General features: G+C 32.5%; 1 protein-coding gene and 2 pseudogenes across 9 annotated transcripts; all 3 read left to right on the top strand.

The window, feature by feature from the left end:
* The first annotated feature begins 439 nt into the window (after positions 1-439).
* On the top strand, positions 440-5,546 carry LOC121217666 (oxysterol-binding protein-related protein 3C-like; annotated as a pseudogene).
* A 5,409-nt stretch (positions 5,547-10,955) lies between these two features.
* On the top strand, positions 10,956-17,311 carry LOC107906563 (telomere repeat-binding protein 5). Of its 9 annotated transcripts, XM_041093484.1 has the most exons (11): positions 11,170-11,437; positions 11,553-11,654; positions 12,738-12,934; positions 13,045-13,870; positions 13,987-14,193; positions 14,291-14,353; positions 14,457-14,536; positions 14,889-15,130; positions 15,624-15,938; positions 16,183-16,246; positions 16,867-17,311. In XM_041093484.1, exons 3-11 carry the CDS (start codon positions 12,854-12,856, stop codon positions 17,092-17,094), a joined length of 2,106 nt encoding a protein of 701 aa, XP_040949418.1. In that variant the 5' UTR covers positions 11,170-11,437; positions 11,553-11,654; positions 12,738-12,853; the 3' UTR covers positions 17,095-17,311. The 9 variants fall into 9 exon arrangements, with proteins under 9 accessions (XP_016689081.2, XP_016689086.2, XP_040949419.1 ...); XM_016833592.2 differs by lacking the exon at positions 11,553-11,654 and having other exon boundaries at positions 10,956-11,394; XM_016833597.2 differs by lacking the exon at positions 11,553-11,654 and having other exon boundaries at positions 10,956-11,394; positions 16,689-17,311.
* A 1,838-nt stretch (positions 17,312-19,149) lies between these two features.
* Positions 19,150-21,459, top strand: LOC107906566 (scarecrow-like protein 14; annotated as a pseudogene).
* The last annotated feature ends 5,379 nt before the right edge of the window (positions 21,460-26,838 follow it).

Genomic DNA, 26,838 nt, shown 5'->3' with positions numbered 1-26,838 from the left:
TTAATATTTAAATTCACTGCAAAATTGAGTTAACAGATGAAAAAAGAAGAAAAGAAAAAAGCTATATGGAGTGTAGAGATGGGCCAAGTTCTTCAGCCCAACTTTCTAGACGATGTATACCCATTCAGGAGGCTGAAGCAAAACGCCAGTTTGACTTTGACCCAAATTCAAATATATTTCATCTGGATTCTCCACGAAGAGCGTGAGTTTTACTACATCATCCCATAAAAAATATCATAAAATAAAAAAAGAAGTATTTATAAAATACCGCCTTTGAAACCCCCCTTATCGGACTAAAATTACAGACCTACCCTCCTCTTCTTCTTCTTCACTCTAAAATATTTTATCAATTCTCAAACCCATTTCCCTTTCTTATTCGTCCCTTTGCTTTGATTCGCTGAACAAATAGATTCAATTGAGCTTTTAAGTTGAATTCTTGAACAATTTAAAAAGGAATTTACAATATGGGAAGTCCAAATAAAGATCAGAATAAAGGGTTTTTCTCAGCGATGACCTCGGGTTTATCTTTGTTTGGCAACGCCATGCACAGATCTGTCAACGGGTAAATTCCCTTTTCTACTTAGGACGTTTTTCTTTTTCCCTTCATTGAATTGGATGAGATTGTTCAATTAAGTATCAACTCCATAATTGATGTTCGAATTACACGATGTTTTTTTAAAAAAATTCAAATTTTGTTCCAGGATTTGTTAGTTTGGGTGATTTGACATTTTTTTTATTTGGTTCATTATTTATTGAATGTACATCGTTTTTTAAACTAAAATAACGCGGTTCGTCTGGAAATAGTTTGCCAAAAACTTGTGGGTTTCTTTGGCAATTAATATGATGTTGTTTTAGTTCATTTGAATGCATAAAATTCCAAATTAAATAGGTTGAATTTAATTTTGCTCCTTTTTAACAAAAAGTTGTTTAAATTGAACAACAAAAGAGTTGGTTTTGCACTTGATTTCATGTTTAGATTCTTCCTTGACTCTTTTGCTTTTTTACTTGTATGCAATGCAATGGCTATTGAAATCTACTTTTTACTTGTTTCATACAATTTCTTCAGCTCAATTCTACTTCTTTTTCTTTAGGGAAGTCAATCCAGTTATGTAATCATTTCTTTTTTTAACAAGAGGGCTATGTCAAATATTATATACTATCAACTTGAAGTATTGATTTCCTAGTTTTGTTTATTTACGTGTCTAGAGGGAATATCTATTTATTTTACAGGTTTGTATTTCTTAAATTTTGTCTGTAAATTGTGTCCTTTGCAGGTCCCCCCCCCAAACTTCACTTTTCCTAGCGTCCTGCTGTATGGGGAAACTCAGTCTGTTTCTTGCGTTTTTTTTTTTTTTTCATTTCCCCCCTTTTAGTGTAGCCTTTCAAATAGGACGCCTAAAGGTTGTTAATGGAATTCATGGTTGATTACTGCTTAGGAAACTTAGATGGTTTCTGGGCAAGTTGTCAGAAATTCTCACTAATCAAAAGCTTCATCTGGGCTATTAAAGAGCGTGATTGAATGAATCTTTTCAGTTTCTATGTATGCTTAGGTGTAGAAGCTTAGTTAGTAATATACTGCCTCTTGTGTTTGCAAACTTCATAATTCATATTATAGTTTAATCGTAAAGCATGCTTTTGTGGACTTCATGAGAAAGGTGATCAGATCGTTCATTTGGTTTATTTTATAACTTTAGAAGTGTCTTGCACAATTTATCTGCTTACCTCTTGTCATTGTGAATTATAGGAATTATTGGTATGCTTTGATTCCTTTTACCTTTTAGTTTCAATTCTAATGAAGTTTCTTATTTGCCTGTTATGAAGGAGGCATTATATGTTTTTCTTTTTACCATGGCTTTCAGGTTACTTGGTTATGAAGGGGTAGAAGTCATAAATCCAGAAGGAGGAAAAGAAGATGCTGAGGAGGAAGCTCATAGAGGAAGATGGAAGCAGGAGGTATGCATCTTTAACTGTGTTATTTAGATCTCTCTTTTATAGACCAATTCAACAGATGCTCTTGTTTTTGCTTTGCTCTCTCTATCTCTGGGAACTTTTAGGAATAGTTAATTGTACTTGTAACCTTTTCTTACGGGCGATGGAGATCAAGAGAGACATTCGTTAATTTCACTAGTTTTCGAAGCTGATATTTGACTACTCTTTTCTTTATTATTATTATTATTATTATTATTACTATTATTATTAGGAGCGAGAGAGCTACTGGAAAATGATGCACAAATATATAGGTTCAGATGTTACATCAATGGTGACTCTTCCTGTCCTCATATTTGAACCGATGACTATGCTTCAAAAAATGGCCGAGGTTTGTTTAACTTTGCAGAGGTTTGGTACTTGGTATGCAGTATTTTTCTTTTTCAATATGTGATATGCCAGGCCTTTTACAGTTGATGGAATACTCCTACTTATTGGACCGAGCAGACGAATGTGAGGATCCCTATCTCCGGCTGGTATATGCCTGTGAGTATGCTTTATCAATTTTATTTAATTAATGAGGTAAGTACTAGTTTTAGTTTCCAACTAATGGAATTCCTGATCCTGTACAGCATCATGGGCTATATCTGTGTACTATGCCTACCAACGTACATGGAAACCTTTTAATCCTATTATTGGGGAAACATATGAGCTGGTTAATCATGAAGGGATTACATTCATTTCTGAACAGGTTACTTTCGAGTTATTTGATTATTTTAAGCATGCTTTCTTTCTTTTTTAAATGTTTCTGGTCACTACTTAGTGCCTAGCGGTTCCTATGCCTTCCTCTCCACTCTCTTTCTTGTTCCAAAAGCAACACTGGATCACATATGTTCAGTTTTATCAGTTTGAGCTCATCCAAAGTTTTCTTTATTTATTATATTATCATTTCAGGTCAGTCATCATCCTCCAATGAGTGCTGGGCATGCTGAAAATGAACATTTTACTTATGATGTCACTTCAAAGTTAAAGACAAAATTTTAGGAAATTCTCTTGATGTTTATCCTGTTGGAAGGTAATACTCGTGCTGTTATCTGTAACCTATCTTTTCCCCTTATGTCTTCTTGTTTTTCTGGTATAATGGTTAATGTCTATTGGAAGGTAATACTCATGTATGTTATTCTTTGCAGAACACGCGTTACTCTTAAAAGAGATGGGGTCGTTTTAGATTTGGTGCCTCCTCCCACCAAGGTTAACAATCTGATTTTTGGACGAACTTGGGTTGATTCACCAGGAGAGATGATCATGACGAATTTGACTACTGGGGACAAAGTTGTGCTTTATTTTCAACCATGTGGCTGGTTTGGGTATTGTTAACAACTTGATACTATCTTTTAGACTAGTTTAAGCATTTGCCCTTTTTTTATAAGCAGTGTACTTTCACATGGAACTGAAGGTAATAGCATTATTATATCTGGGATTTTCTAAAATGAGTGCTCTGAGATGAAATTTGATTTGAAGGTTTGACTTGCACCACGTTGTGTTCCGATGTCATCCACTCTTGTACTCTCTGTCTCTGATGAGGCTTCTACGTGCGCAAAATTGCACTCTTAATTTATTTATTCGTGCAATTCATGCCAGTCAGATACGTACATTTTATATAATTGATTGGTCCATTTCCCCCTAAATCTGTTTCTACAATTGTCTGTGTTTCTGGTATGCTCACTTTTGCATCAGTTGCATCTGACTACTGATTACTGTCGAACTGGAGGTTGATTTATGGTCTATGGCATTATTTCATTGCAGAGCTGGTCGTTATGAAGTGGATGGTTATGTTTATAATGCTGCTGAGGAACCTAAAATATTGATGACAGGGAAGTGGAATGAGTCAATGAGTTATCAGCCATGTGATATGGAAGGAGAACCTCTTCAGGGCACAGAATTGAAAGAGGTTCTTTCTTAGACCTTCCTTACCATACAATAGTGACCATCTGCTTTATTTAACCTATTCTTTACAGTGTGGAATGGGTGCATCTTTTTCTTTTTCCTAGGTAATTATGCATTGTGACGTCAGGTTTTAATTTTCCTCTGTAAATATCTATGGTGATGGCTGGCTATCTTATATATTGTATAAATCCTTGAAATACTTCTTGATGCATTTCATGTTTAATGTTTGGTTGGCTGGCTATTTGTTTTGTCAAAGCCCTTGAGTCTTCATGCATTTACCTTAATGTTATAAATGCGAAATTCAACCCTGATAATTTTACCCTACATTAAATCTCATCAAGAGAGTCGTGACCAGTGAACTAATTGTATCTATGACTTCTTTATTATTATTTTTGGTCTGTAGGTGTGGCATGTTGCTGATACTCCAAAAAACGACAAATTCCAGTTTACATATTTTGCACACAAAATAAATAGCTTTGACACTGCCCCTAAGAAGTTGCTAGCATCAGACTCTCGTCTCCGGCCTGATAGATTTGCACTTGAGAAGGGTGATTTATCCAAGGCCGGTTCTGAGAAGAGCAGGTCTCTCTTCTCTCTCTCTCTCTCTCTCACACACACACACACACACAAAAAAAAAAAAAAAAGACGCTCAACAGTTTTTTGCATACATCGAAAATGTCAACTTCTGAAATGGAATTGAAGGGTTTGTAGCAATTAGTACATGTCTCCGTCTTGCTTCATTTAATGAAATACCAGAAACTAGGTCTTAATCTATAACCATGCACTATTCTTATCTAATCTCACATTGTCAATGCCATTTAAAATACGAACCTGGCACCCTATGGTGATGCAACAATACTTGCAGGTATACTTTTGATGTCAATACCTTGATCAACAGATGCATAAGCTTCCTTAAGGGTTGTAGTTTTGAGAATTTTGTAAGATAAACTCTCCATCTGGATTGACCATCCACAAATGTTCAAAGAAAATGAAATATAGGAGGGGCTCTTTAACAGGAAGTTGCTTTCTTTGTACCTTGATCAGGAAGAAATGAAAATAGTGAATGCAGGAAGATATTAAACTTTATTCTTTATTTTCCCTTCAGACCCTTCTATTAATTTCTTGTATGGTTAAATTAAAAAGAAATGCTATAGATCATTGAATTACGTATTTAGAATGTTTACTTGCCTCTCATAGTGTTCAGAACATCAAATCTTACAATGTCAAGATAATTTGTACCTTTTGCTAATTTTTACAGGTTGGAAGAGAGGCAGAGAGCGGAAAAGAGGACACGAGAGGCCAAGGGACATCAGTTTACTCCTAGATGGTTTGATTTGACAGATGAAATCTCAGCCACACCTTGGGGTGACCTGGAAATCTATCGCTTCAATGGCAAATACACTGAGCATCGGGCTACTGTAGATAGCTCAGACGGCATTGATGAGGTTGACTTGGCTTCAATCGAGTTCAACCCATGGCAGTATGGTAACTTGTCAACTGAATAGGTATTGGTGTTCTAATGTATACTTCTAAAACTTGGCAGTTGGTAACCGTTTGGTGTTATATGTTAGAAGCAATATGTTGTTGACATGTGTGTGTTGTACCGCATTCCATAATCCCATCATAATCACCCCTGGGGAAATTTGAAACTGTTTCAGAACACTTTTTCATCACTTCTCTTCCAAATTTCTCAAGAAACTTGTGTTTTTCATAACCATAGCGGATGACAGCATATGACTAGCATTAGAATAGATGGATGGAAAGGATATGCTCTTTTGCTGGTTTCTACTTTCTGAGGTGATGTTCCGGGTAACTGTTTTGGAAATTTCATAGCAATCTTGCAGATTTAAATTTCTGTACATATTTACAATCATGGGGTATATCTACCAGATGGCATTTTGAAGTATTTATAGTTCCTACTCGCTGGGATTGTGTTGTTTGCTTTAGTAATTGACATGATGATACAGCAACTTTAGTCATAACTTGGCTTTTTGCATGGTTGTTTTCGTTGATGTGCCCAAACCATGTACAAAAAAAATGCATGCTGGAATTTGCCATTATTCAGGATTTGATTCTAAACTCGTAAGCTTGTATAGGTTCATATGTTGGTCGGTTTTGTTATACTGTTGTTATTTTGTACCATCTTGAGGAGATCCAATTAATATGCACACTTTTCTTGTTCATCTGGTCATCATCCAAAATAATTTTGCATCCAACATTGCCTTTGACCCCAAAACCACACCCGATAGCTCTGACCATTTTTAATACCAAAATCTTTCATGTAGTTTTAAGTGTTCCATTGCAGTTCAATCGACTGGTAGTCTGAAAGTTGCGTCCCATTTTTTCAACAATTTCTTTTTTTTTTAATTTTGGCTTTCACTAAAGGTATTAGTTAAACCGCTTAAAGTTGATCCAAATCCTAGCATATCAAATAATAATATAACAAATAAATAAGTAAAAAGTGTACCCAAATAATATATATAACAAATAAATAAAGAATTGCACTATAGAGGAAGTTGTTAAATATATGTCCTAGTGAAGTTTAAATTTTGGGTTGTTTCTCAATTTTGTAATACCTTGGAGATTAGAGTTTAATCACAAGAAATGATAATTGATGATAGGAACAAGTAACAACCCATTAGCCTCCAAGCCTATTCTCTAATTGGTTCGTTACTTTTACAGATTCCCAATCTGCTTTGAATTTTGGGGAGCTTTCTTTTTCTTTCCAATTTCGAGAAGCTTTTCTTGGAGCGAATGGAAAGAAAAGTAGATTTTTTTTTCAAAAAAAAAAAAAGTACCTTGGCTTCTAAGAGTGATTATATTTCTTTAGTTTTGACATTTGAGTTTCAAATGAATTATTAGTATTTTGAGAGTGATTATTAGGTAGGATGAATTGCTGAAGCTAGATCTGGGATCCTTACCATATAATTACAACAAATTTAATTAAACCTTCTTTAATTTCCGTAAATTATGTAATGTTAGGAAGTGTATGGTGAAAGGTGAAATGAAACAGAATTGGTCATCCAATCAAACCTCACACCATTTTCATTGACCATCAATATTCCATCAGCTTTGGTCATTGCTTTTACGTCAAGAAATGCCACACTTGCTTCCAAACTCTTCTTCTCTCATATCTCTATCTTTATCTATAACTCCCCTTTTTTATGCCATTTTCTCTCACTCTCTCTCTCTCTCTCTATGTATATATATATTCAGCAGCTTTTCGTCTAACATGCTGCCATTCAGCATACTCCTCAAGTAAACAACACAACTTTTGCCGAGGGTTTTAATAATATTCCAATATTAAAAGAAGGTTGCTAAGTTGAGTAAAAAAGCTGGTCCGTTCAAGTGTAATTCAATTATTCTATGTTAATGAATTTTTTTTTTGTGTTGGTAAAATCTTATCAATTGTCACATAATATTAGATATAATATTTGAAATTATTAATTTAAATAAAATTGATTACTCCATTTAACTTTTTTTTAATTCAAATTTGACTTTAATAATTAAATTAATATAAACAAATTTTTTAAAACCAAAAGAGTAAAGTTTTTATTAATGTCATCTCATCAAGTTTATCACAATTCTCAAAAAGGAAAATAAGTAAAATGCGTTAATTGTTAAATAATAATATCCAATCTGCATGTATAAGCTTTATCTTTGAAGTAATGATTAGAGTTTTTATTTGACACTTAAATATCAAAAATTTAAATCGTGTCATCTTTCCACTCTTTTAATATGGTAATGATAAAAAAAATTAACAAAAGTTAAATATGTTAATGCTTTTATCAGTATAATACATTTCTCTGTTTTTTTTAACATAGCAATAATATTGATTTATAATTATAAAATAATTTATATGTATTTAATTAATAATAATGTAATATATAGATACATGGGTTTATTATATTTAATTTTAAAAGCACATTTAATTAATTTATATTTTTATAAAAGATTTATTGCATTGTTTAAACCAATATTTTAATTTAATAGTATTATTTATAGTGTAAGTGTAAATTATGTGAGTATATGTATAAATGTACCAAAAAATTGTAATGATGACACGATGTTCTTTTCTTTATTTAGCCAAAATCTTGCAATAAAATATATATATTATAGAGTAAATATATATATATTTATAAGTTAAATGTGAATTTATAGTATAAATTGTATATAAATAATAGATGTTGTTATATAAATAACTTCAAACTTTTTAAGAAATTTATTTATAATGTAAGTGTGAGTTATGTGAGTACTATCTAATCAGTTAAGTGCTTGAAATAGAGACTAATACATACTAAAAAATATAATGTAAACACGATATTTATTTTCTTATTTAGATAGATATATACTTGCTTTATTAAATTCAACAAAAATGCATCGTTGTTCTAGAGTAACGAAAATTTGTATAAGAAAAATATTTAAAAAGTCGAACCGTTTATCAAAATATAAATATAAATAAAATTGAAACATATTATTTTAACCATGATCCGACTGATCCATCGAGACATGCACGTGCAGATACAAACGAATGGCTGCTTCTATCTTGTGCTTAAGAATATGCGCTGTAGCCATCCAATTGGAACTCAATGATCTTTATTAATTATTATAATGAACAAATAAAGATAAATTTATCATGGCATTGTCACATGAATTATTTTTAATAATGTGGTTTTAAACTATCTTTTATTATTCAAATTTTTAGATATTTTATTAAGTTAAAGCCATAGATTAATATAACACCTAATACCTTCTTATATATAAATTAAATTAAATTTTTATGTTTTATATAATAAATCATAACAAAAGTTAGAATCCGAAACATTGCAACTAAAACATCAAATAATTTTTATCTAAATTGCGGCCATTGTACTTTTACATGTTCCACAAGGAAAGCAAATACAGGACAACAAGTCTTGCCATTCAAATCTCTTGCCTTGTACTGACAACACGAATTTCGTCCTCAACTAATAAAAAGTAAACAAGTTACTCATAAATGTTTTTAGTAAGTTTAAATTCGGTAACAATTTTTATATTGAGGTTGATTTTTTTTATTTAACTCAATTCACGAATTTAGTAATAGTATTCATACGACTTGAACTAGGTAATCATTTTTTTATTGGGATTTAAATTTTTTATTATCTAAGTTAATTTTTAAATTTGACAATTGTTCCTACGTTGAAGCCTATACTTGATAATTGTTCCTATGTTGGGGTCTAAACTTTAGAGTTTTCAATGAAATATCAATGATTAATTTGGATAAGAAAAAAATTTAGACTTTAACGTGGAATGATTGCCAAGTTTATGGATTAATTTGGATAAAAAAATTCAAATCATAATATAAAAGCAATTACTAAATTTAAAGACTAATTTAAGAAAAACATTTTATATTTTAATTATAATATAAAAATAATTACCGAATTGAAGGCGAAAACTCTTTTTATTAATATATTAAATTCATCCAATTAATTATAAAAAAATAAATCCATGAATAAAATATTTAATTTATGGAAGGCATGCATAAAGGTAAAGAAGGAAAAATTTTCTTAGTTTAATTGGTTATACCTACTACATCCTTTGTAGCTCTATGAAAGAAAGAAAGAAAGAAAGAAAAAGTAAATCATTTTTATTTTAATCACATTTCCTAAGTAATCGCTCTTTCTGCACGTCCCACCAAGTGTCCTCCCATGGCTCTCTCCTAAATTGTTTTTTTTTTCGTTATTCAATAAAAAATTTATTTAGGGTCCATAAGTGTAGGACCCGCCACGATTTCCCCAACCCTTATCCTCGAATTTAACGGACGTTTCCCCCTCTTTGCCTTTTCGGATTCCGCACGTAAACCACGCCGTCAACGTTGAAATTTGACGGAATTTCCTATTTCACCGTCAGAGGGCCCCCAAGCCATTTGGATTTCAAAAAATTAAGAACAAAAAAAAAAAACCCCAGCCACAACGTTGTTGATAACATGGACTAAAAAGCGACCAATGATAGCCTCCCATTTACCACGTAGGATTATTGTGCATTTTCCGACCTGGCATTTGCCTTTTGTTTAAAAAAAAAAGACATGATCTCAAATTTCCTTTTTAAGAAGTTAGATAACGTTTTTTTAAAAGTAGTTAGGTAACATTTTTTTCATGTTAATGCATTAAATATTAAATTAATATTTGGTACATTAAACGTGTATTTTTTAATTTTACAAGTAGACTTAAATAATTATTATTATCTCATTTTTTATATATTTATTTTTTAAAACATTTTATTATATTTTATAGAATACTTGTTATTATATTGTTGTTTGTAGAATTTAAAATTTATTTTTTCTTATATTTATGTTTAAATTTTAATATATTATAATATTTATTTGTTTTTTATGAAATTATTTACTGTATTTATGATAAGTAAAAAAATATAATATAAAACTTATACCTAACTTACTAGAAATGATTTTAGGGAAAAATATTTGATAAATTTTTAATGAAATTTAAAAATTCCAAATGTATATAAACTATAATAATTTTTTTTTAAAATATATAAAATACAATACCAATATAGTAAATATTGAGGCTTATTTTTATACTTTAAAAAATCATAAAGAGAATAATAAATAAAAAATAGAGATATATGGTGTTCCCAAAAAACAAAGAAGAAATATATGGTCTAGATCTGTTACGCACGTGATGATTAGCTTCTTCATCGTCTTCCTTTTTACCATTCCACGTCCACAAGAATCTGATAAGGAAAAAAAAGAGAATATTCTTATAAATATATATTTTTCTATTTTAAGTTGTTGCATTTTCCCTACGATGTTAAATTACATCAATATTTAGTTACGAATTTTTATTAACACAGTAAAATTTAGTGCTAAAAAAGCAGAACATCATATTATTTTTAAAATTTAAATATAATATTGTTTATTATAATAAAATTATTGTAGATTTTTTAGAGCCAAAAGTTTTTCAAATTCTAGATAATAATAGTATTATATACTAACTTTTTACTAAGAAACAAAACCTAAGTGGACATGTCAATGGCTTACCAAACAACAATTATCAAAACCCCAATCCCCAAAATTATACTATAAACACTAAATATAAAATAAATCACTCTCTGTGTCACCCGTCGGTTTTCTCGATGCTGCAACTATTCCATAGCCGCATGATTTACGTTTGATACACCTGTCGAAATCTTAGAGGACTAAAACACTGGTGGGGTCATCCAATAACGAAGAACCGGTCTTTAGGTGGTTCCTTCATACCGGTTATAACCGGTGAAGTTCATGGTGACTACCGATAGGTCCGGAACTAGGGGTCAATGGTATAAGACCTGGGGTTTAAGCAAAAATTGAGTGGTTTTCAAAGGGTTTAGGCGATCAGAGGGGGAAAAAAGAACGCAAATTGTTTTGTTTTTGGTGAGAAAAATAAACTGACAATTCAAGAGAAAATCCCAGATGGCTTCTGCTTGATAAGCACAGAGAAGATTTCCCTTCTGTTTTCTGGGGAAAATATGGGGTAGAAAATGGAAGTGAGTATTTTTTTTCTCGTCTGGGAAGAGAATTTTCATTTTGGTTAGTTGTTTCTGCGATCTTAAGTTTGGTTTCGAGTTTCATTTTTTGAGCGAAAAGTTCATAGCTTATAGGTGAGAAAATAATTTATTTTTCCTGATTTTCTTTCCCCCGAAAGTTTTCGGGGTTGCTCTGGCTGCCTAGAAACGGTGAGAAAGTGGAAGGAAAAATTCGATTTTGGCTGGTAATGCGAGGAGAAAGTTGCTAAATGACCCCTAAGGTTTAATATTTTTAAGCTTACAACTTTTAAGCATTCAAATGCCCGTTCTTTTCCTCCTCTGTTTTTCGTTTTCTTTTGAAAATTCTTAAAATTTTGCCACTTTTTAACGTTAAATTCTTCTTTCGTCGATAATTTTGGGTCATAACGCATTCGATCTGCGATTTTGGAGACAACCTATTGCAAAAGCCGAAGAGATGATCAAATATTTTTTTTCTCAGTTTTTTTTTTGTCTTTTTTTTGGTTTTTCAAGATAGATCTTTTCTTCAGGGTTCTAGATCTTCTTAAAAGCAAAATTTATCTAACTTACAAGAATTTCCATTTTCTAGCGTTGAGGCCTGAGTTAGTTATTTGGGGCTGAATCTGATCTCTCGGGGTTTTGTTGTGGTTTAAGGGTTTTCCTTTTTAACAAAAAAATTGCTAATTTCTCTTTGCTTTCTTCTCCATCTCTCTTCTCAAATTGGAAAATTTAGATGTTTTGAACAAATAATTGAAAAGAAAACTTTTTTCAAATGTCTCCGTCAGTTCTCTTTCCTTTTCGACGTTTTTTTTTTAAGTCGGCAAGTTTATTAGTTTGATCCATCTGGGGTTTGATGCAAAAGCTTGTGTTTGAATTTTATTATATTTTTAAGTATAAAGAGTTTCATTGAAGGCCCCCTGGAGATGGAGGGTTGACTGTTGAGTATGGAATTTTCCATTTCTTATCAGATCATGTGGATCTTTTTGAAGCTTACCGACAATCGGAAAGTTTGGTTGGAGTTGGAGGCTTGAATTCCCATGTAAATTTTGAAAATAACCAGTAAAAGCTTAAAAGTCATAAGCACAGTTTTAATCTGTAATTACTTTTTATTAGTTAGAGGATTTCCCCGTCTTTGGCAGCGGCATATGAATTCTACTTTGCTATATGTTTTTACTTTCTATTATGTTTATTTTCTTATAGGAGTGCAATTTTCTGTTCTTTTGATTTCTTTTTTCGTGCCTTGAATTTCAATTCCTGTTGTCCAATTATTTCTTAAATGCTAGTAATTTTTTATTTGTTAATTATATATGTCTTTTAGATTAACTCTTACATTAATCTCTTATCAGGGTCCAATCATCTGAGTTTAGTCGAGACATTGATTGATATAATCACATATACTTTCAATCGCTTGGAAATTGATTCATTGCTTATAATGTGTACGATGTGGTTCCATCTTTGAAACATGGTATTGCAGAAGAGGTTAGACTATGGATTCAATGGCTATCAGGTGCCCACTATTCCTCGAGCAACCAGATCAGCTAGGGTAATATATTTTAGTATGATGGTGTTGTATTTCATTTTTACTCCATTTCCATGTTCTGTTTGGGAAAATGCTGATCTATTTTAAATTACTACTTTTACTTATTTTTATAGAAAAGGGTTCCATTTAGAAAGAGAGTTGAAGGCAACCGAATTAGTGCATTTGATTTACTGGCCACTGTAGCTGGGACGTTATTGCTAGATAAAGAAAGTTCTCCTGCATCTAATAACGCATGGAATGCTGAAGATCAGTCTGCAGTTGAAAAAAATAATGTAAAAGAGGAAAGGCAGGATGGAGATCAGTCATTGAAGCTAGAAACTTGCAATGTTTCTGAACTTGTTCCCCAAACTAATGACCCAAATTATAGTTCTAGGGAATCCCCTAGCCTACAAAATGGCACCCAATTTGGAGTTACTTCTGCCATAACAACTTCCGAAAGACTCGATTCTCAGAAGTTGATAAATGGAAAAATCAAGAATGAAATGGGAGGTTTGGCTTGTAAGGTAGAGACAGGTCCATTTGTTTCTAGGACACCTGGTGATTGTGTTGAACCAGTTTCTGAAAATAAAGTGTTGACGGATGAGGAACTGGATAGAACTAATAAGGCTTCATCTGGGGAAGTGGCTGATAAATGCCCCTTAGAGGATCCACTTGTCTTGGATGGTAAACCCCCTGCTGTAGTTAGCTCAGACAGTAGTATTAAGGCACCTTCATTTGGGGAACACGACCCCTTTATTTCCTTTCCCATACAGCAGTATGATGTAAATGTAGTCAGTAGAGATGATGATGAAAAATCTTCTGGGTGTACTCACCCTAGCCCCATAAGAGAACCATTTAGGTCAACCCCTCGGATTGGAGACCGAAGAATTAGGAAGATACTGGCTTCTAGATACTGGAAAGTAGCTCTGAGATCAAAGAATGCAACATATTCCAATTATGGTATGTGGCTTCTTGTAATCAAAATCATTGCAATTTTGAGTATATTGTCTGGATACCAATCATAGGATATTGACAAGTATGTAATTTTTAATTAAATGGATATCTTGATCCTTCAGATGAGAATTTGAAATCGGGTTACTGCAATAGGAGCACTTATAAACGCCTAAGGTCTGGAAGGAACTTCCCCTTCAAAAAAAGAAAGTTTTTGCACTATACCTCAGAGTCAAACTCAGATGGAGGAACCATCGGTGAGGGCATTTCTGATTTACCTGAGAAGAACATCAATGGAAAAGCTTCCATTCTATATTCAAAGATGCATGGAGGTGAGTTGCGTACTTTTCATCTGTCACTATTCTTCTTTTTTCTTGGTGTTTATTGCTAACATCAGTATTACACATATTGGTTCTAAACCTTTTGCAGTCACTGGAGAATCATCTTCACTAGCAGACCAACGCAAATCATTCAACTCTAGGGATCCTCATGGTATGAAAGCCTTTGATGGAGCTATCCATAAGTATCTTTTCACTTGATTGGTGTCTGGCATACAAAGAGGTTCTTACATCAAGATATCTTTCCTTTTACTCAGTGAAGCTCAGGATCAAATCTTTCAGGGTACCTGAATTATTTATTGAAATTCCAGAATCTGCAACTGTTGGTTCTTTGAAGGTATAATGATCTCAGAGTCTGATTATTGTGGTAAAACATTTGGCCGCTGTTCCATAATTTTACACAGAATGCTTTCAGATACTTTTAGCATTTAATTTTTTGTATGCTGTTAGCGAAGCTATTATGGATTTTACTTGCTACATTCTGCTTCATTTGGACCTTGAAAAATTATGTCTGTTCTATTTGTTTCATTATCAGCATGCATTTTATGTCCTTCTGAGAGCAGCATATATCTTCAGTCCATGATGAATACTTGGGTAGCATCTTTTTTAAATTATAATTCCAGTGACTTGTCTCATCTACTGGCTGGCTTCATCATTACATTCCTTCTGATGATGTGAAATACCTGTAGAGGACTGTTAAGGAGGCAGTAACAGCGATACTTGGAGGTGGATTGTGTGTTGGTGTACTGCTTCAAGGAAAGAAGGTTAGGGACGATAATAAAACTCTGCTGCAGACGGGAATTTCTCGTGATAACCAGATGGATTCTCTGGGTTTTAGCCTGGAGCCTAACCCATCACATACTTCCCCTTCTTTATGCCCTGGAGGTTCTCCCTTAACACTTCCCCATGACATACCTCTACCACTAGCTAGGTAATAAAAATAGTTTTACAAGTTTGGCAGATATCTACTCATGATGGTTTAAAATAGGGTCTCATTTTGTTGTTTTCTAGAGTTAAAACATATAGAAAAGAACAGTCATTTCTAATTACGTAGTTTCTTTCTATTTTTGGAAAAAAAGGAAAATGTTGCTATTACTTGCAACTATGGGAATCTTGGTATTCTAGATTAGCTTTGTTCTCCTGAATACAGCCTTGGAGAGGAGGCTAACTTTTTGTCTGATAACAGTATTCTCATTCATGAGGCTGCATGGTTTAAATGCATGGAGCTTGTCAGTCCTGGAAAGTTGTAGCATGAGTATCCCATGGTTCATGTAATTAAAAAGCCCTAGGTTTTACATGTTAGAATTGAAGGTTCTTATGCATATATCTCTTAAATACTCTTGAGCCTTGACCGTCGGATCAATTAAGAGTTATTTTGGTTATTGTGCAGATTCAGTTTATGATTTAATACTGTTTCTTGCTAGGTATCCGGCAAATCCTGGTTTAGTTAATCAGGTTACTTGTCATCCCTCAACTGAGCCTTGCATACCCAATGCGTGCGACTTTATTGAGAGCAACAATGATTGTATGGCCTCACCTACTGACATGTTTGACAAAAGCACAACTGAATCAAAAGCATTGGTAGCTGTACCAGCAATGAGCGTGGAAGCATTAGCTGCAGTTCCCGTTCATAAGAAATCCAAGCAATCTGAAGTTGCGCAGCGAAGAATTCGTCGACCTTTCTCTATTTCTGAAGTTGAAGCCTTGGTTCAGGCCGTTGAGAAACTTGGAACTGGAAGGTATGTTTGAACTAAATGAAGAAACTATGAGGGGCTGTTGAACTGTGGCTGTGTCTTTGAAATTTGATTCAGCTTGATACCCAATCAGAACTTTGCATGAATGCTTGCTCTATGGAAAACTATGTACTAAGAACTCAGAAGATACTGTTTTCTTGTCACACCATACTTTACTATCAGGAATGTACTGTATGTAACTTAGAAACTGGTTTCTTTGCCACTCACTCTATACTTTATTAATCTGCAGGTGGCGTGATGTTAAACTAAGAGCTTTTGATAATGCGAAGCATCGCACTTATGTTGATTTGAAGGTAAGTCAAAACTCTACTTTCTTTTCATAAAGCAACTGCAAAACTCTATGTTCTTATTTTGGGCTAATCTCTTGACCTGCTGATAATTCTGCTTCTCTCTTTCATAATTTCTCTTGACCTGCTGATAATTCTGCTTCTCTCTTTCATAATTTCTTGTATGTTATATTTTGATCCCGTTATAAGGTCATTTGTTTGTTTCTTAAAGGGTTTTGTTTAAACCCCTTGTTTTTAAAATTTAAAAGGTCTGGTTTATGGCTTGGACCCACCAGTGTACGTAGTTTGATCTGTTTCAGGCACATAGTTGTTTGTACAACAGGTTGATTGGTGGTTTATATAAGCTCTTACAAACTTTGTAGCTTTATGTGTAAGATAACTACACTACAAGGAATCTTTTGAATCTTAATCTTGTATGATTTCTCACAATAAATATGTGTTTATATAGATGTATGATTGTACATGAATAATACACGGCTACTCGGCTAGTTGGAAATTTCTGCTGCTTTTGGTATTTCAGTTGGAAAAGGGGAACAAACAGCATGAGTTGTTCCTTTGTAGTCTGTTGATTGGTAGATCAAAAGCATTTTCATGTGGTTGTGATGGTATTCAATGGGATCGTGCAGGATAAGTGGAAAACACTACTGCACACGGCAAGAATATCCCCGCAGCAAAGGCGGGGAGAGCCGGTACCCCAAGAACTCTTGGACAGGGTTCTAAACGCCCACACCTACTGGTCTCAGCAGCAAGCCAAGCAGCAGCAGCAGCAGCTGCCAGAGAGCTGCCTTCCCCATTATAACTCTACAATGATAGGTAGTGGCCGATGTGATGATGACGAAAATATCTTAGGTTGATTATGGGTTTAGGATTTTTTTTTTTAAATTTCCTGTATGTTTATTATGATTATGTAAAAAATAATAGGTATGACAAGGATGAAATAGAAGTACCAAGAAATCTATGTAATATTTTATGGTCTGCTCTGAGCTTATGATTATTCTCTTGCAACAAAGATATTTGGCCCTTCTGTGAATGGTTGATTAAATAAAGGCTTGCTGACTGTATTAAACTTCACATAATCATTTCCCGCTCATGTTATTTGGCTTACACATGATGTATAGCGTGCTGTAATATGAAAACCGAGAAAGAATTGTGATTTGAATTTTATAATTTTATTTTTAAAAGATGATTATGCATTATTTTAGAAAGAAAATTAATTGAAGAAGTGAATATAATATAAAATAAAATATGGATTCACTTGGCATCTACTATTTGTTAGGCTAAGGTCATTAATATTACTTTGTGGCATTTTCAGGCATTCATTCTCCTAGTGGTAGCATTCATTAACACTTGCAATGTCACCCTCAGTCTCTTTCACAAAAGGCTAATTATACATTATTTGAGTTTGAAATTTTCAAAAAGCGAAAATAATAAAGACAGATTGAAATTGGGCTGGCTTTCTTTTCTCTTATTTTCCGAGTCTTTAAAATGTCTCTTCTTGAAAAAGAGATGAATGTCAAATGATTTGTTCCAAGGGAAAATATTTGTGGACTAGATTTTAGATGGGGGTCTTAAATGAAATTCTACCATTGTTTATTTATGGATCATTTGGGTTAATTATGATTAATAAACATCATTCACCATCATCTACAACTTCGTGTTAATTAAGGAGTATCATTGGTTTGACTTGATAATGAACAGGGTAAAACTTTCACTTTTATTGGATTTGGTAAATAAATAAAAAAGGAGTAGATGTAATAAAACGTGGGAAATTGTATTCTATATATATATATATGTATTAAAATGGGTCGTAATAACATAATTAATAAATAACTTGACATTTGGTAGATAAATTGAAAAGCATGTAATTAATTGTGCAATGTTTGATAGAAAATTTTAAAAAACATATATAGCATTGGACAAGCAAAAACTTACATATTATTACCTTCAATGAAAAAAATGAATAAATCAAAAATTGGATTTTTTTTTGACACCTTTTCAGCTAGACTTGGATTATTTTTTAATTCAATAAACCCAAACAGACTAGAATTGAGGTCCAAGCACTATAAGCCCATTGTCAAACCATAGTGTCGGCCTAAGGCTTTTCAAAGCACCAATATACTTAATACATGTACATGTTCAAATGATTTATAAGCCAAGGTATGAGTATATTTTAGTTTTAATGAGTAGTAAGTCAAATTTTTTATTCTAAATAACATCCACTTATAATATTAATTATTGCAATTATTAGTGTTGTTGGAGACAAGAAATGATGAGAAACTCAGTTTGAAAACTATTGGTTAACATGAATCCTAGAATTAATTAGTTTGAATGATGTCTCCCCCGCAATAATTTTGTTTTTCTTTCTTTTTTGGTGGCTATTTATGTAGCTATAAACTATATTATCTTGGCTAAGGAAAATGATAATCATTATACTTTTATAGCTGAAAACATTACAGTGATTAAGAAATTAAATTAATTACTACAAATGATGTTTGTATTTGATTTTATGTGCACCTTTATTCGCTAAGATTGTGTCTCCATCAACATATTCGATTTTTTTTTTGTCATGTATGAATATGATAAACAATTAGAATCAGTGGTAGTCAGATTTATGAGATGGAAAAATTATCTTTTCAACTAAATAAAGAGCTCTGCAAACTCGGGTGTATGTCATATAATACATAAGAGACAGATGAGAATGGTTCACTTTTTCAGGTTCAATTAACCTAGCAATACCTTTCTCTTTTATCAGCATACATATAGAAACATAATATAATATTCAATGGAGTCTTTCTGTGGTGTAGACAATGATTTTAGGTAGTTTTTTGCTTCTTTAATAACTCCATTGATTGTCGTCTCTCCAGCTTTGTTATTACCAGGCAGCTAAAGGTTTGGTCCTACCTTGGGGCTTTCAAAAAAGGTTCCAACATATTCATTATTGTAATTGCCCTGGGTCGCCATTTTCATTCAACAATGGCTGAGAATCCTGTTAATGGGTCCAATTGTAGGGTGGATCCCGGTTCAGCCAAATCAAACAACCATCCTGGTTCCAACTCAGAGGGAAATTGTCCATACGGTAATGAAAACGCCGACTTCTCCTATGCTGTGTTAAACTACATAAACGATGTGCTTATGGAAGAAGATGTAGAGGGTAGACCCTGCATGTTGCAGGATTGTTTAGCTCTCCAAGCTGCGGAGAAAGCTTTCTATGATGTTCTAACTCAGAAGTATCCCTCTTCACCTCCTCATTTCCATCACAATTTACAAGTCCCAAACAAATCAACCTGGCATTATGATCCACACGACGACTTTGATTCATTGGAAGAAAGGAGGAAAAACAAGCATTTGGCAATGGCTGTAGAAGGTTCGTCTGAAGAACACATGTTCGACGAGGTTGTCCTTGTTAAGACTGGGAATGGTGTATCCATGTCATGTCCTCTTTATGAAGGATATCAGAATAGAGAAGCCAACAGCAAGTTGGAAGATAATGAAGAGGTGAAAAGAAATAATAGGAAAAGAATACCTGCAAAGAAACAAGCCGGCAATGGAAAGGAAATGGTGGATTTGGGGAGTCTCCTAACTCAGTGCGTACTAGCTGTTGCCGTATATGACCAAAGAATTGCAACTGAGCTACTTGGTAAGATCAGGTACTATTCTTCTCCTTATGGTGATGGAACTGAGAGGTTGGCTCATTACTTTGCCAAGGGTCTCGAAATACGCTTAAATGGTACCAGGGCACCTCTATTCACCCAAATTCCATCCAATACTACATTGGCCACTGATGTCTTAAAATCCCACATTTTACATGTTTCAGTATTCCCTTTCGGGAGGATATCAAATTTGTTTTCAAATCTAAACATTGCAAAGCTAGCAGAGAAGGCAACCATGGTCCATGTTATTGATTTCGGCATTGCCTATGGTTTTCAATGGCCTTGCCTTATTCACCGTCTCTAAACAAGGTCTGGCGGGCATCCTAAGCTTCGCATTACGGGGATTGATTTTCCCCAACCTGGTTTCCGTCCTGCAGAAAGAATTGAAGCAACAGGTGGTCGTTTAAGAAGGTATTGTGAGAATGTTAATGTCCCATTCGAGTTCAATGCCATAGCAAAAAGATGGGAAACCATCCGAGCCGAGGAGCTAAACATCGAAAAAGACGAGTTGCTCGTCGTTAATTGTATGTACAGGCTAAGGAACCTCCCTGATGATTCAGTCATGTTGAACAGTCCAAGGAACATGGTTTTAAAGCTGATCAAGAGATTGAATCCAGATCTTTTCATCCAGGGAGTTGTTAATGGGAATTACAACTTCCCATTCTTTATCAATCGATTTCGGGAGGCATTCTTCCACTTCTCAGCAATGTTTGACATACTGGAGGCCAATGTAGGTGGTGAAGATCCAGATAGATTGCTGCTTGAAAGAGGAACGTTTGGAAGGGATGCCATTAATGTTATAGCATATGAAGGGATGGAGAGAAGTGACAGACCAGAAACATACAAGCAGTGGCAGTTGAGGAACCAGAAAGCTGGTTTCAGGCAGCTTTCATTAGAGCAGAATATATTGAATAGGGCAAGGACAGTGTTGAAATCGGACTACCACAAGGATTTTGATATTGAGGTGGATGGCAAGTGGATGCTTCAAGGCTGGAAAGGGAGAGTAATCCATGCACTTTCTTGCTGGAAACCTGTCCAGGACTAATCTGCTTGCATATACATCAAACTGAAATAACTCAGTATCCGAAGTTTAATCTAAACTTTTAGGACAAGTAAAAGAACATGGAATGCCTCAATCTTGAGAATAGGCCTTGTTTCTCTATGACTCCTGGAAAGTAACTCAAGCACATGATTCAGAATAGCTTGGGCTGTAATGTAGCAGTCTTCATGAAACCTATACTTGTGCAGATTACATCTTTCTGATAGGAAAGGAACTTCAGATCAGTTCAATACAAATAAAGCAAATCTTTCACTCTTAAATAACATGGCATTCTTATTCCCTAACGTATATTATAATAATAAGAAAATCCCAAAGTTATATATTGCATTACTCATCAGCAGTAAACTTTTAAATGTATGGACGCATCAACGACTCTCAAAGAAGGGAATATCTTTTTATCATTAACAATGTATATTATAATAATAAGAAAATCCCAAAGTTATAGTAGTGGGACTAAATGATATTATAATAACAAAAGTCTGGGCTTTGTCAGGTAATGCGAGAGAAAGTTGCATTTCAGGTAGGATGCCATGAATCTAGCCTATAAATACAACAGATCAATTTTATAAATACAATAATGTTCTTTTATCAAAAGTTAAAAGGGGTTAAATATTAAATTTGTAACAGCCCGATTTATAGTGGTGTCAGAAATAGTGGTTTGAGGTCACCAAATCCGGTGAGTAAGCTCGTAAATTTATTATTTAATATTTACGAGTCAAATATAGTATTAAAAGGGTTTTTGAATTGGTAATTTGTATTTTATAATGATTTATTAAGTCAAGTGATTTTAGAAAGTGAGGTATCGGGACCTCATTTCTATAAACTGAGCCGTAAATATTTTTATAAATATTTACGGTGTGTCATTAAGATGGTAATAAAGTTTTGTTGAAAAATTTTAACGTTTCGATAGTTAATTAATTAAAAGGACTAAATTAAAAAAGTACAAAACTTATTAATTATAATAATTAAGTGATTAAATAGCTTGATTAATAAAAGTGGAAGAACTTAAGATATACCTAAAATAAAAAGATGAGGCCGCATAAGGAGAGAAAATAATCAAATAAAGCCATTTAATGACAAAATGGTAATTTAAGTAAAATTAAAACAAACAAATAGAAAATTCTAAAAGTTTCTATTGAATTCATCTTCAATTTCGGATAAAAAACAGACATAGGAGAGAGCTTAAGCTGGTTCTGCATATTTTTGCTTAATGTGAGTTTAATTCTTACTCGTTTCTTGTAATTTTTATGTTTTTGAGATTGTTACAATTAGGTCCAACTAAATCTTATCTTATTTTTTGATTTTATTAAAAATTTTGGAAGTTACCATTGATGTTGATGAATAACATGGATTTAGAGCTTTGATTGTGTTGTATGATGATTTTATAAAGTGATTTTGTTAAATATTGGTTTTAGGATTAAATTGTGAAAAGGTTAAAATATTAGGGTTTGATAGTGAATTTTTGGTTTATTAGGTGCTGTATAATGGCTTAGAATATTTGAATAAATTATTGATTGAGGAAAATGAGTTAATTTGATAGATTAACTAATTAAAGGATTAATTTGAAAAAATTGTAAAAGTTTGGGGTAATTGTATAGATTTAAAAAATAAAAAGGTATTAATTGTGAAATGAATTGGAAGTGAAATATATGCTAATGAATGAGTAATTTTATATTTTAGATCAAGATCCTGTAGAAACTCGTGAAAAAAGAAAAATAGCATTATAGTCCTTGAACTTTTGCAATTGCTACAATTCAGCCCAGGTAAGTTCGTACGGTTAAAAAATTTAATATTTTGTATAAATTAATGAATGGTATTATTTATTTATTCTATTGTTGGAATTGAATTATTGTTGGAATTATAATATTGAATTGGATTTCGGTTTGAGTACATTCGTATTTTGGTGTGTAATGGTATTAGAAGGAGACAATGACATTTTTCCCAAGTAAACCGGAGTTCAGCATTTATTGCGAACTCTCGTGTTTTACTTTCTGTTCAAATTTTATGAGTTTTTGTTCAACTCTTACGAGCTTCTGTTCAGCTCTTTCGAGCTTTTGTTCTTCTGTTCAGCTTTCGAGCTTCTGATTGGCGTATTTGGGAGGTCCAGCTCTTATGAGCTTCTGTTGACGATGTACTCTTATCCGTAAGCCGTTCTTCAATTTGGGAAAGATTTGGTAAGGTAATTTATTTATTGAAATTGAAAGACATGTTATTTATTTTTGGTGACGACTTGAAAACAGATGTATTCATCGAATGAAGTTGTGATTGACAGGGAGTTATCGTGAATGATTTTTATTATTTGATTTACTATAGTTAGTTCGGTAAGATTTTTATTCATTCCGTCGAACTTACCAAGCTTCATTAAGCTTATTTGCGTTGTTTAATGTCATTGTAGATTTTCGGAAGGTTGGACGATCGGATCAACACTCAAAACACACTATCCAGCTTATTCCGGTAGTTTTTGAAACGTTCAATATGGTTTATATGACATGTATAGATTTTTGTACGGTTTAGTCAAGGCTTGGCTTGTGAAAAATATTATGATAGATATTTTGTTTAAATAACTAACATATTGGTATGAGAGTGAGGTATATTGTGATACGAGTATGAGTGTTATATGTATGTATGTATGTAATTGAATTATAGTGAACTTCGGTAACTTGGTTGGGTAAAAAATTAGGTAATTTTGGATATTTTTTTTAAAGTTATCATTTAAGGTACTTAATGGCATATTGGTTGTATGGGGTGATAATACATGTTTAAGACATAATTTTAGCTTGTGTTGAATGCCTTGTTATGGCTTGTTGATATGCAATTTGTTGAGGCTAGGTTAGTGTCAATTTGGGTGAGAAATGTGGCATAGAAAATGGCCTATTTTCGTTCACACAAGTAGAGACACGGGCGTGTGTCTACTTGTTTCTAATATGTATTTCGGGCCTTGAAGACTCGTTTAAGGGATAATATATGTGATTTTGATTGGTTTTATTATGAATATTGATATATAATGAAACATTTGAAATTTCTGTCTAATTGATCCGTAAACCCCGATAATGCTCCGTAACCCTGTTTCGGCGATTGATACGGGTTAGGGGTGTTACAAAATTAATACATGAACTTTGGTTTAATGTGTGATTTGATACACGAACTTTGATTTGGTGTTAATTCGATAATATGGTTAGTGATTTGTGAAAAACGAATTAAATCAGAATTTCATGTATAAAATCATACAAAATCAAAGTTTATGTACGACATTGCAGGTTAGATTTTGATATTTATCCCAAAATTAAATGATAAATTTTATAATAAAAAAAGTTTTGAAAAATAGGTAATTTATTAGTTTTTTTTATATTAAATGAAATTTTATTATGATTATGAAATAAATTAAAAAGAAATATTTGTCAATGATTGTATAAGCATATTCAAAATTAAGATTCTTGACCTAACCTAAATGAGTGAAACGCAAGCTAATTTTCCTTGCTCGGAGGCTATAAACAAACAATAATGCATCTCCTCATCAGCATGAAAGCAGAGTCAAATGCAAATTTGTTTTGTTGCTGCTGCTTTCTGTATTGAGTATTTAATTACACGTGAACCCTTTTTTAATTTCAAAGAAAGCATGGATTTGTTAATGAGATTCATTGAATCGGATTTGGATTTCATTCATTTTACTCTTTCCCTTTTTGAACTTTGATCCAAATCATACCAACCTCAAAACTACGGTGAAACTTAATTATATAAATAGCGGACAATCACCATTAGGCATTAGCTAACTTCATCAACTTTATCAATTTTAATCATGCCATTTCCATCCTAACATAAACCCATCTTTTTCGATATTAAATTTTTATTTTTTTATCAAAATAGAATGATATATATATTATTTTTAGTGAGACTGTTAATTGTTTCCAGCCATAATTGTGTTAGAAAAATATTAATATAAATATTATTATATATATTAAAATTAATATTATTTCTAAAACAGCACTTTGATCATTATTTTGAGTAGGTCAGGTTTTTCCTTAATTGAAAAATTAGACTTTATTCAACTCAACCTTTTAGAAAAAGAATCAACTCTATCAAATTGGGTCCAATGAAAACCTGTTGGGTCTAACTTTTTTATCAACCTTAAGCATGTTTGATGAATTGAAAAATTAAGTATTGAAATTTTAGCACTAAACATTATGAGCATTGAATTTATATTATAAACTTTTTGGCACAAGCAATTAATTTGTTTGATAATAGTTAATTTTGATTTTGATTTTGAAATTTTATTATTTTATAATTTTAATGTTTTTAGTATGATGTTATTTATTTTATTTTGAATAGTTTGAATAAAAGGTAAAAATAATAATTTAAATATTTTAACTTTTAATAAAGAGGAAATAACTTATTTTAAAAATATTTTTTAAAAAAATAAAAACAATTTAATATTTTTCAAGATTAAATGATAAGTAACTTATCACATTTAATATTTTTATAAAATATATATTAAATAAAAAGTTAATATTGTTAGAAAACACAATTTTATGGAAGATAAAACTTTTTTAATGATTTTTCAAACATGTGCTTCTAGTGTACTTGAGCTGTAACACCTTTAACCCTCATCCGTTGCCGGAACAGGCTTACTGAGCATTACCAAACTTTACAAATTAAATGCGGACATTTCCCAACTTTTGTTACACATATTAAGAACCAATTATATAACACTCATATTGTCCCTTAGATGGACCTTCGAGGCCCAATATTCACCTTAGAAGTGAATCGGGACTAAACCATGTACTCAATGAATTTTTCCCAAAATTTCAAAAATTTTCTTAGAAGCAGGGGACTCATACCCGTGTCTCTGCCCGTGTGAACGAAAATAGGTCATTTTAAGGCCACTTTTCTCACTCATTTTGACATTAACCTATACTCAACATTCACATATACCAATATATCCCAACCAAGCAATCAATACAAGCTAAAACATGTTCTCAACATGACATAACATCACAAATATTTCATTTACTTATACCTACCTATTTAACTCATTTTATTGATTTATCAAATTCTACTACTAATTACATGCATACAAACATTTAATATTCACAACCACAATTCAAATTATTTCATTGCCAAATAAACTAAAATTTACGTTGTAAAAGCTACCGGAATAATCTGGATAGTGTAACTTGATGTGTTGATCCAATCTTCCGACTACACGTTAATCTACAAGAACATTAAACAACACGAGTAAGCTTAATGAAGCTTAGTAAGTTCAATAGGTTAAATATTGATCTTACCGAACTTAATATAATATAATAAATTAAATTGTAAATAAATCATACATTTTTTCTGTCAAATACAATATAATCAGTAAACACACTTTCTTCAAATCAATATCAATAATAATTTATAAATCTTTCAATTCAATCACATAAGTCTCTTACCTTTTTTTACTGAATCGAAGAACAACTTACGAATATGAGTATATTATTCTTTTTGTGCCATAGTCCAATTATGGTCTTACACATGTATTGGTATGGTCCTGCCATGGTCTTACATTTGTAGTGTCATACCCTAGTTATGGTATTATCATCAGAATGCCATAGCTGGGCTATGGTCTTACAGATGTATTTATACTGCCATGGTCCAACCATGGTCTTACGTTCAAGGTGTCATAACCCAGTTATGGTCTTTTCATTAAAATGCCATAGCCTAGCTATGGTCTTACATTTAAACATTGCCATGGTCCAACCATGGTCTTATCCGTCAAATTCATTCTTTGTCACGGAACGATCGTACTCAATCCTGCGTTCTACTCATTTTAAACATTCAATTCAATTTTCATACTTTTACAATAATCTTAATTTCAACAACAAAATATGAATGAATACATTATACCATTC

The sequence above is a fragment of the Gossypium hirsutum genome, chromosome D05, assembly GCF_007990345.1.
Source record: "Gossypium hirsutum isolate 1008001.06 chromosome D05, Gossypium_hirsutum_v2.1, whole genome shotgun sequence".
NCBI lineage: Eukaryota > Viridiplantae > Streptophyta > Magnoliopsida > Malvales > Malvaceae > Gossypium > Gossypium hirsutum.
The sequence above is the reverse complement of the archived record's forward strand: the minus strand, read 5'-3'. Positions and strand labels throughout refer to the sequence as shown.

Excerpts from the sequence above, each read along its gene's own strand:
- LOC107906563 (XM_016833592.2), top strand. The coding sequence starts at position 12,854 with ATGGTATTGCAGAAGAGGTTAGACTATGGATTCAATGGCTATCAGGTG. Across the intron at positions 14,537-14,888 it reads CAACTGTTGGTTCTTTGAAG|AGGACTGTTAAGGAGGCAGT; the intron begins GTATAATGATCT and ends AAATACCTGTAG. Across the intron at positions 16,247-16,866 it reads GCACTTATGTTGATTTGAAG|GATAAGTGGAAAACACTACT; the intron begins GTAAGTCAAAAC and ends GGGATCGTGCAG.